The following is an 11239-nucleotide window of genomic DNA, read 5'->3' as shown; positions in this document are numbered from 1 at the left end:
TGTCGAAGAGCTCTCGACGGAGACGGCGCCACAGCCAGAGATATGTAATGGATTGTTGGGAGAGTGTCACCAAAACTATCACCAAGATGATAATATAAGCAGAAGAAGGAGAAGGAATATAGGTGAAAAAGCAAAGTACATAAGTTATGATGCTTTGAAGAAAGATAAAGCACCTTGTAAGAGACGTGGAAGATCTTACTATGGTTGTGGAAGACCAGGAAAGGCCAATCCTTATAGACGTGGATGTAGTGCCATTACACATTGTGCTAGAACTATAGATTGAGATATATTATAGTTTATGTACACTGCACCAAAGTAAGTAGTACCTAGTAATAGTTCTTGTTCTTGTTATTATCAATATGGCTTGTTATTATTAGTATACATTAACATCTTTGATTTTTTTTTAAATTATTTTGTTCTTTTTATGTTAGTTCACTTATATGACGAGAGAGTGAGAGTAGTCCTGTGATCATAATTGTTTCATTATTAGTTGGTATGTGGTTGGAATTGGAGGTGGTGAAAGATTAGTATTACTAGAGGGTTAGATCTTCAGACTAAGGATTTAATTAGGGCCCAAACACTATTTAGGACTAGATCATGTACAGAGAATAGGTGAAGATCGTAGTGGACTCCAAACGTTAATAGGAAGTGATTTCTTCGAATATTAGCTTTATATAATATTGCAACTATAGATAAATATTCTCTATTCTTTTTTGAATTTATTAGGAACCGAGTATGTTTAATAATGTACTCATAAATAAAAACATTTATTTAAAAAGACATAGCTATTTAAAGAAAAAAAAAATAGTTAACTAAATACACTTTTTAAGACAAATATTGTGGAGAACTTGATTAATTTAATCTTTTATTGTTATTTTTTTTTATCGAAATGATATCAACATCTTTAAAATGATACTTCTTCATTTTTTTTATAATCTATTTGTCCTATGTATTGAGCATTTTTTTCAATTTATTTTGTTTGCGGTTACAATTTTTGGGAATTGATTAAGGCAATTATGAATATTTTAGATTTTTTTTGTTAGAGATAAAAGACAAATTTTACAAAGTCCTTTGTTTTCTTTGTAGAGGATATAAACTTGGAGAGGAAGCGTGCTCTTAGAAATATTCTTCTGATGAGATTACTAGTAAGTATTTGAGAGTACTTCTATTACATGGTAGATCAAAGAAAGAGGATTTTCAATTTATTCTTTTGATTGAATTGACAACATTTGTCACAATTTTGTCTGGGAGAGCTTATTTGGTTAGAAAACTTCATCTTCTCAAGTAGAAAATTGTTTGTTCACCTAAGACACATCGACTTTCTACCAGCACGATTGTTAATAATACAAATTTGATAAAATTAGCTTGAAATGGTGAGACTACTCTCGTTAAAAAAAATCAAAACAACTTTAAATACTTGGTATTCAGTTGGGCACTAGTTTTATGAGGAAGAGTGCAATTTTCGGTTAGGATCTCCTGCACAGACACTCTGATACTTAAAGTAAGTGTTCGTACGATGAGATAGTTAATCAGGATAAAAATGATATACATTGGAGGAGGAATAAGTCGCTCCCTATTTAGACCTTGTATTTAGGTGGGCCCTCTTGTTTGGTCCCGTCCGCCAGCTATTCAGGTGTAAAGTGACGTGTGGCTAATTATTAGTGTTTTCTCGTCCAACTGGCTCGTGGCTCAGTTTACAGGATTTACGCTTTTAATGAGTGTGAACTGTCCCCAGTCGTTGCTTGAGGAGTGTTTCTGTGCCTAGAACAATAAATTCTCTCTATGGGTGATTTGAAAGCTTAGTAAAATGTTTTTTTTGCCCTAACCTCCACGCCCGAAGGTTATCCTCTTTCAGCCTTATTATCCTTTTATCATTCACGCTCCCCTTTTTCACTTTCTTCCACCATCGCTGCTTCTCAACCACCAGTTCACCTTTTTCTTGTTCTATGTTTCCTTATGCTTGCTTCCAATCCATTTGCTTGCTTCCAATCCATTTGCGAGTTTTAGAATATCCCAATCAATCATATGCTTAGATGGCTTTAGTTACCAGGAGTTCTGTAGGTTTTTCTTGTGATTTCTAGGCTTGAAATGGTGCAACATGCCAAAGAATGTAGTTTTAGCTTTTGGCTTGATCCGTGATTCCGACTTCTCAAGATTTTAATATAAGTGGTGCCTTACTGTAGATATGGCACAGCAATTTCTTGTAAAACGTTACGTGTGAACCGTTACGTATAGTGTACCTCTGACGGAGTACATCCTTTAGGGTGAGCGCGTAGTAGTTACAAGAATTTCGTGACTCGGGATCGTTGTGTGGGGAGGTTCCGAGAAAGCCAGCTATAGTGTTTATGTTTCGGGCCCTGAGAACGAATTTGCCAAATTAACTTTGAGGCTCCATGAGTTGCTGATTGGATTGTGGGTATACAAACCCATGTTCACAGTTATGAGAGTTCGTCTTTCTTTTTTTCCTATTCATCATGACCCTTTTGAATCGGGTGTGATGTTGCTTATTCACAACTTCAATGGAATAGCTGGACTGCCATCTATCTGATACTTCGAGATGGTTTGCAAGTATTTAGAGCTCCCTCTTTCTCCTTTTTCTTAATCAAAAACCCATTCTGGGAGGATAAGCATAAAAAAGAGCACATTTTCTTCTGCAGCTCTGTGAATGTTCGCATTTTCTTGGCATTTATTACACTTTTTAATAAACTCATAAGCATCCGATATCATGGAGGGCCAGTAGTAACGAACTCTAATGAGCTTCCAAGTTAAGGATTTTTTTCCAATGTGGTGTCCACAGTATCCTTCATGTACTTCTCTTGGGATATGCACCATTTGGTCGGGCGTAGTAGGGGTTGGTTGAGCCTTTTCTTGTATAGCTATCCTTGTACCACTGTATACTTAGTAGCCTCTCTTCTTACTACTTTAGCTTCTTCTTCATCTTCTGGCAACAATCCTTCTCCAAGAAAATATTGGATCGGGCTGATCCAAGAAAGAAGATCTTGAGCTTGAGCAGGGTTACCGACGACTTCTTCACCAAGCCTTGGATGAGAAATCGGTTTTCCGTTTTGGGTTTGGTACTCACCAGTTTTGACAAAAAGTCTGTTCTATCATTTCTTTTCTTGAGTACATGTTGGACTACTACCTCCTCAAGATCCTTGCACAACTATTTAGTTTTTTCCAAATATTTTTGTAATAATGGGTCCCGGACTTAGTATTTCCTATTAACCTGTGAGGTCACCATTTGAGAGTCGCTGTTGACTTCAAGCTTTACTGCTCTAACGTCTTTAGCTAAAATTAAGCTGCCCAAGGTCTCCCTTTCTTTTGGTTGCCGAGGACCAATGGCTCTGAAAGATTTTTTTAAAGTGATTAAAAGCTTCTTCGCATGCCGGGGTTCCACTCAAAGGCCATCCATTTCTTCATCAGGTTGAAGAAAGACAGTGCCTTTGATGCCGATGCACCGAGAAAGCGTGATAGGGTTATCACTTATCAGTCTTCCCGCCAGTCTTTGTACGTCCTTCACATATCCCGGGCTTATCACGCAGAGAACGGCTTCATATTTATCCGGATTGGCTTCTACCCCTTTTTGTGTGATCATGAATCCAAGGAATTTTACCACTTCCATGGCGAACACACATTTTAGGGGGTTCAGCCTCATGTTGTGCTACACGGCTCAGCTGTCTTCACAAGTATGTCATTCACGTAAACCTCTACCGACTTATCGATGCGGTCTCTCCATCACCTATTCATATTTTTTTCACTTTAGGTCTTAGATTCTATCTCATGAAAAATCTATAATACTTTCGTGTTGGCCTTAGTTTATTTTTTTAGAAAATATTGTGAGTCAATGCTTTTAGTAGTTCACTATAAAAAGTAGGATATTACTGATAATTTTATTCTATTATTGACGAGTAATTGACGGATATATTTGGCTAAAAAGTTCCAATTTTCAATGGATTTTTAAGCTATATAACATGCTCCATAACAGCTTTAAAAAAATTATTTATCCATAAATTATCCATCATAAAATACAATTTATTTATTTATTTTTATTTATTTTTTCCTCGTCAAATAAACCTGTATCCATGAAGAATACCTATAAACTACGATGCATGAACATTTTGCTGAGTTGTCGTGTCCGCGTGTCGGACACATTTTGGACACTACACGCATGTGTCTATTGTGTCCAACCGGGTCTAGTTTTATTCTTAATCTATATTCTTAAAATAAATTTAGATATAGTATATATTATTATTTATTAAAACAAAAAAATATTTTAAATACTTAATATAATTAAAATAATACATTAAAAATAATTAAAAAATATAATTTATATTTTAATATCAATAAAATATCAAAATTTCATTACAATTTATTTAAAAAATACTTTATATTTTATATGTATTCGTGTCTCCGTGTCATATAAAATTTTAAAATTTGCGTGTCAATACGTCCCGTATCAGTGTTAGTATCGGTACATCATAGCCTATAAATGATCAAGTTTTAATTGTGGCAAACTTTCATCCAATATATATATATACACTAAAAACGGACAAATCGGTCCATTTTAAACAAAAAAAAACAATGAAACAAATATATTGATACATCATGTTCAATAAAACAGTGAAACATTAATTATATCTAATTTAGCTAAATGGGGGTAATAATAATAAATTCCAGACTGAGAAAACAATTGATCTTTTAACCATTAGCTATTGTGTAAAAAAATATAAAAAATGACCATGTAGAAAGAAAAAATAAACATACAAGTTAGCAATTAATTAATTCAACAATTAAAAAATATAAAAAAAATTCTATTTTTACCATATTAAAATATAAAATAACTCAAACATCACTTTGTTTCTATTTATGCTTCCTAAATTTATATTAGTATGCATTAAATCAATTCCAAAAAAAAATATTCTAAATGATTTTTGAATAACTATAAACTTTATTATTTCTTAAATAATTAGATTCTTGCACATTATTTTCTTTTTAATTGCTAATGATTTTTTTATTTATTATGAATAAGTTTGGTATGCAATATTAGCTTTATTTCACATAAATAAGATGAGATGCGGCCATTTAGTAATATTTAATTAATTTAGTAAGAATTTTTTAATTGAAGAGAATTTTGGAAGAATGAATAGAAAAAACAAAATAATTATTTTCTATTATTATTAATAATAAGATATATGATAAGGAAGGTGCTAAAGTAGAAGGGATACAATCAATAATTGCATTATAAAAACAATCTTAATTTTAATAAGCATGATTATCAATTTATTTTTTTTCGCTTATTTCATTCTTGCTGTGCAAGTATTGACAACAAAAAATAATTGATATTTGTTAAAATAGATGAAAATTTCATCTAATTTAAAAATATAATTAACTTTTTTTTATGTCAAAATATATATATTTTAGTTCAAATTTTATGATCGTTGTAGGAATATCTTCATCTTAGTTATATTTAATTTCAATGTATTTAATGTGAATTCAAAAATTAAAATATTTTTTTTATTAAAGTCATTCCTTATTTTAACCAATATACTTTTAGACCTATTAATTATTGTACTCTCTTTTTATTTTTATTCTGAGTACGCTGAATATTCTGCTATTTTTATTTTCTTCTAAATTTTACTAAATAATACACAAATGATATGACTAATATCTCAGATGAAGAGTATCTCCTTCTTACTTTTATTAATGTTTTTTTAATTTAAAGTGCTTCTTGTTTTATGCTTGTCAATAATACAACTGAAGTTAATATAAGAACATTCACCAAATTGAAATTGACAAGAGAAAGAAGATAACTCTGTTTTCTAAATTTGTGATATACAATTTTAGTGTTATTAAATTATTTAGCTATTGTCTGATCAAGTCAATATCATCATGAATACTGAATATGGGATTAGAGCTTATATACAAGATAAAAAAAAATCTTCTATTGGAAGCTTGGTGCATGCTAGTTAGTGTTGAATGGTTTGAAACGATGATAATTAGACTAATTATTTGGTTTAGATAAAACAATGAAAACTTCACATAGACTTGCATGCATACTCATAAACATAATGTTAATTATTAAAATACTTTAAATAGTGATAGATACATCAATATGTTGAAGTCATAACAGAGTCTAAGTGAAGAAGAGTCGGTTTGAGATTGTTAATTTAAAAAATACTGTCTGTGTTATATGCAATAACGATTTAAAATATGTACATTATTTGTTTTTAGGCTGTGCATTTGTTTAGTAGGTGTGGAGTGCTTATCAGGGTTTGGCCGTCAATGATTTTATCCGAGTTCAATGAAAGAGCATTTTTTAAACTGGAAAGAGGAACCGAGGAGTAAAGAGGGTCGAAGGGTTGAAGAACTTTTGTGCGATTATTTGGAACATTTGGTTGGAAAGGAACATAAGGATTTTCAAGAATAAAAGCAAAGATGTTGAAGAGATTATCAACATGACCGTGACTAACCTTAATGAGTGGACAGGTGTCGATCCCTTTTATTGTTGATGGCTATGCCGAAGATGACTTGGAGACTTTAGTTGTTTTGTTGTGATCATTTATTTAAATAGGATTGTAGTGTTTGTCTAACTCTATATGCTTCACTTTATTGTGTTGAGCTTTTACTTTAAAAAAAAAGGAAAAGACATAAGTACAACATTATTCTCATTTGTGTATGTAGACCATGAATTTATTATTTTTAGAGGACACAACATATTAGCGTAATTTTGAAGCAGAAAAACCTATTAGATGAAAAAAAATTTTTCTTGAATGAATTCAATTCCTTATTAAAAGGAGATTGTTGTTTTTGGCACCTGTATCACTAAAAAATTTAAAAAACAATCATGTACGTGAAGCTGAAAGTGTGTGACATATTATTTTCATGGATAATTCTGTTCGCTGTATTACATTACTAGGTATCTTTGTTCCAATAAATAAGAAAAAAATATAAATTGATATGAATCGAACAGGTTTTCTTCTTGTGAATAGGTTTTGCACTTGACCATGGAATAAGTAACTGTTATGGTTGAAATTATTGCTTAAAATGAATTTGTTATACTGCTGTTACTATAAATTAATTTCTTTTTAGTTCTTGATCTCTTGTTAGGAAGTTTCACATGCCACATACTTAATTCTGTGTTGTATGTATTGCAAAGGATACAATGAAGGTAGGCCGGTTAGCAAAGGATTTAGCAGCAAATGTAAATATTAAACACAAAGCCAAAGGACCGCTTTCTCGTCCAGTGGGTTATGTAACAATTAAGTGTCAATTTTAGTTGTGTCATTCCTTTAATAATTATTTGGCAAAAGAATTTCTCTTATTACTAAAAAGAATTTCTTTCCTAATCTAATATCCATACATGGAAAACATAATTTAAACCGTATGGGTAATAATTTTGTACTTCTTTCTCTGTTGCAGCATTCTTATAAGTTTATTTGGCAAAATAATCTATCTGATTGCTGTGTATAATCTTTAGGCTATTTTTTGTGTTTTTCATTTTATAAGGTTTTGATTCATTAAGTTAATAGTAAATCATATTCTTACAAATGAAATCGAGAAATGATAGCAAATCATATGCATACCTCTTCATCATATAACTGCTTCAGTTTAGAAATGGATTCATATACTTCACCCTTTTTCTTCTGCTTTTCTCCCAACTTTCTTTTCAAAGAATGTAATTCTTGGTTTATGGCCTCTTGTTTTTTCTCTGCATTTCTAATTTTGGTACATTCTGCCATCTCTTTTTTTCTGTTCTCCGAAGATTCATCACAGAACACCTATAACAAGTTAAGAAAAAAAAATCTGTTACAAGTAGCATCTTATGACACAAATAATTGAATGTGATGCTTTGATGTCAATGCCATAACTCACCTTGATTTGGTCCTTTATGGCGTTTTTCATCGATACATAGCCCGGAATCTTCCCCTTCGCAGAAGCATTGGCATCAGCTTTTTTCTTTTGGTTTTGGAATTGTTCAATTTCTCTCAGTAGCTTATGGCAATGATTCTCAGAGTAACCCATTTGATCTGTTTAAAATTTTCAACACTCGTATAAATTTTTAATCAAATCAAAGATTATAAGTCCTTAAATTACAGTATTTCTAAGCACTTCTAGTGACTGAAATTTATCAGCATCTCTCTGATGAGTGTCTATGTTTCTCAGAATTTGCTTTTCTTCCGCGAGACTCATGCTTCCGTGTCGCATCAATGCATTCAGATTCTATACAATATACATTGTTATCAAGTGATAGTAAAATTATTTGGAAGAAAAATAGAGTGAGGTACACATAATATTTAGAAGAGACTAAAGACATATGAAAGAGAGAGATGAGAGAGAGAGTTAGAGAGAGAGAGTGGGTGGGAAACACTGAGAGGGGTAGCTATAGGAATCAGGTAAAGGATCCTAGGGTTTGGAACAGAGAAGAGTACCGTCGATTGGAGAATGAGTCGTTCTTGATTTTCTTGGATAATCTACCAGAAGACATCTCGAAGAGAGAATTGTATCAGTTGTTCTGTTGGACTGGCCGCATAAATGACATATACCTTTCACGAAAACAAAAAAGGGGTACGATTTATATGTTTGTGTTCATACACTACACTACAAAGGGAGGAGCTTTGAAAGCTATAACAGAAATGAATCGTCTGAAGCTGAGAGGAAAGGAGGTGTTTGTTGGGGAAGCAAAGTACAGGAGATTGTCGAATACGAAGGACATGAAGAAGATACAACCAGCAGGTGGCAACCGAAACGACATGATCCGCCAGCCGCCGTGAGAAAGTAAGGTTGCTCAGATAACCCCATCTAGATGCCCTGAAGATGTGTCCAACGGGAAAAAGATCCAAGACCCACATGGAAATGGGTGGACAAAGGAATTGGAAGTTGCTGTGGCGAAAGAAAATTTAGACTGGCTATAGAAAAGTCTAATAGGTGGTACAACGAAGGCCATTGACTTTAGGTCACTAAAGGGTATGGTTGAGAAGATTTTCCCTCAAGTAGTTCAAGTTCGTGAAATGGGAGCGTATAAAGCAATGTTGACCTTTGACATTCTGCTGAATGCTGAAGAGACGTACACGTTTAAAATGAATAGCCTACTGCAGCTTTTTTCATAGCGTGTGGAGGTGGGATGAATCGGAAAGAAGTGAATCTCACAGGGTGTGGTTAGAGTGCTTTGGGGTTCCGCTTCATGCTTGGACTGTGGATACCTTTAAGTCGATAGGAGGTCTATGGGGGGAGGTGGTTGGGTGTGATAAAGTAACAGAATCATACTCCTCGTTCAGCGTTGGCCGTGTCCTAATTGATACCTGTGCTATGGATGTGATTAATGAATGGGTTCATATCAAAATAGGTACCAATGGATTCGACGTATTGGTAAAAGAGGTGGGTCAGGAAGTTTATGGTTCGCACTATAACTTGAATAATATGGCCGATGATATTGTAAGACACGATTACTGGGATTATGTAACAACAAAGGTTGGTGATGATATAGCTACAACGTCTACAACGCCAACAAAGTTGATAGGCTATGATGATCAGGCTGCGGAAGTTGCTACGAAGGTGCTAAGGGATGAGGTTGAAGATGATGATAGATTTGTAATTTCAGAATCAATTTTGAATGAGTGGAGTTATGATAATTTAATACACAATCAAAGAAAAACGGTAACACACCGGCCATTTGATGATGAGAATAAAGGATTGGCAGATTCGGCGGGATTTGATAAGTGTAACGAAATGGATTCTGAGGCCACCTTACCGTGGAGCTATAGCGGAACTCATTATGGGCTGGGTAAGGGGTTAACATTGGATAAATTTAATAGTGGAGGCCTGGCCAACTATGCTCCAATTATGCATTGGGCCAAGATGGCCCAAGATCACCACCAGCTATGCTAACGATTATGCATAGGAAGAAGTACGCTGCTGATGGATCTATTGGGCTGGATCCACACAGGGTTAGTCGGGTGGGCGGGCTCCAAGGTGATAGAACCGGGTCTGGCCATATTTCCCTGACGCCAAGGTGTTCTCGTGCGTGGAGGGGCGAGGGTGGTACGTCGCGCCAGGAAATCACCGGCGCTGAAGGCCGTCGAGGGGATCTCACGGTTGCTAAGGCATCGCCTCAGTGTGCCATTGGATGGATGCTGAACCCACGCTGGGAGTTTGTACCACCTGTGGAGAAGTGCGAAGGCCGTTGAATGAGAAGAAGCCATCAATCAGTCCACTGGAGAGGACCTGAGGTTGCTTGGGTCTGTCGGCGGCAGGGATGACGTAAGAGGGTGCCAAGCGGTGAAGGTGGGGGGGCCAAGAAAGAGATGGGTTACAAGGGGTTGAGAGTGTGAACAACAAGACTAACAATGAACCTGATGAGGATATTAATTTCGAGATTCGCAGGGAAAATAATGCAGATTTTGGTAATGAAGATCCTGGTATTGACTCTCTTGAAGACAGAAATCTCTTTGATCAGAATGAGAGCAAGGGTGTTGGTGACAAACAGAACCACCCGGGGGAAGAAGGCCACGCGAATTATGATGAGGGTAGTGGCACTGAGATTCCAAGCCTGAATGAGCAGGAGACAAAAAATAAGAAGACCTGGGATCTAGCCAAGGAATCAGGAGCAATGCTGTATAATGAAGAGGATGACATTATGGCTATTCTTCAAGAACAGAATGAAGATATCGCTCAGAAAAAAAGGTTGGCAAAACAGAAAGCTAAAGCCAGGTAGAGCAGGCTGAAATCTCACAAAAAGGTGTGTAATTATATTTTAAAATGACTTTATGCTCCTGGAATGTTAGGGGGTTAAGGGGTGATGGAAAGATGAGGATGGTGAAGGACCTAAAGAGAAAATATAGGTTGAATATGTTAGGCCTGGTAGAGACTAAAAGGCAGATTATAACAAGATTTGATGTTTTGAAAATTTGGGGGAACGACTGTGCAGTGTGGGAGTATGTGGGGTCTGATGGTACGTCTGGTGGGCTTCTGTTAGTGTGGGATGATGCTTTTTTCAAAATGCATAATTGCTATAAAGATGAGAGGTGGTTGTGTGTTGAAGGGGTTTTGTTGAATAATAATGTTAATTGTGCTTTTTTCTTGGTTTATGGTGTGCATTCTAGGAATGAAAAACTTATTGTGTGGGAGGAATTGAGTTACATAGCTGGTTTGTGTCAGTGTCCCTGTTGCTTTTTAGGGGACTTTAATAAGATTGTACAGGTGGAGGAAAGACAAGGCACTGATACGTTACCTTCATCGGCGG

At 34.9% G+C, this 11239-nt stretch overlaps 2 protein-coding genes across 2 annotated transcripts in view; one reads left to right on the top strand and one right to left on the bottom strand.

The window, feature by feature from the left end:
• The window catches only part of LOC110265231, a 9773-nt gene extending 1573 nt beyond the window's left edge, over nt 1-8200 (bottom strand). Inside the window, exons 1-2 of the mRNA XM_021108111.1 lie at nt 7873-8200; nt 7584-7778 (exon numbers count right to left, since the gene is read on the bottom strand). Of these exons, the coding sequence (XP_020963770.1) occupies nt 7584-7778; nt 7873-8022 (345 nt within the window). The 5' untranslated portion in view covers nt 8023-8200. The remainder of the gene's footprint in view (nt 1-7583; nt 7779-7872) is intronic.
• On the top strand, nt 8328-8771 carry LOC107610496 (sex-lethal homolog). The gene has a single exon (XM_016312546.1). It carries the CDS (start codon nt 8328-8330, stop codon nt 8769-8771), a length of 444 nt encoding a protein of 147 aa, XP_016168032.1.

This window comes from Arachis ipaensis, chromosome B08 (assembly GCF_000816755.2).
Source record: "Arachis ipaensis cultivar K30076 chromosome B08, Araip1.1, whole genome shotgun sequence".
NCBI classification, from domain to species: domain Eukaryota; kingdom Viridiplantae; phylum Streptophyta; class Magnoliopsida; order Fabales; family Fabaceae; genus Arachis; species Arachis ipaensis.
This window is presented reverse-complemented; position numbering and strand designations above follow the sequence as displayed.

Excerpts from the sequence above, each read along its gene's own strand:
- LOC107610496 (XM_016312546.1), top strand. The coding sequence starts at position 8,328 with ATGAGAGAGAGAGTTAGAGAGAGAGAGTGGGTGGGAAACACTGAGAGG.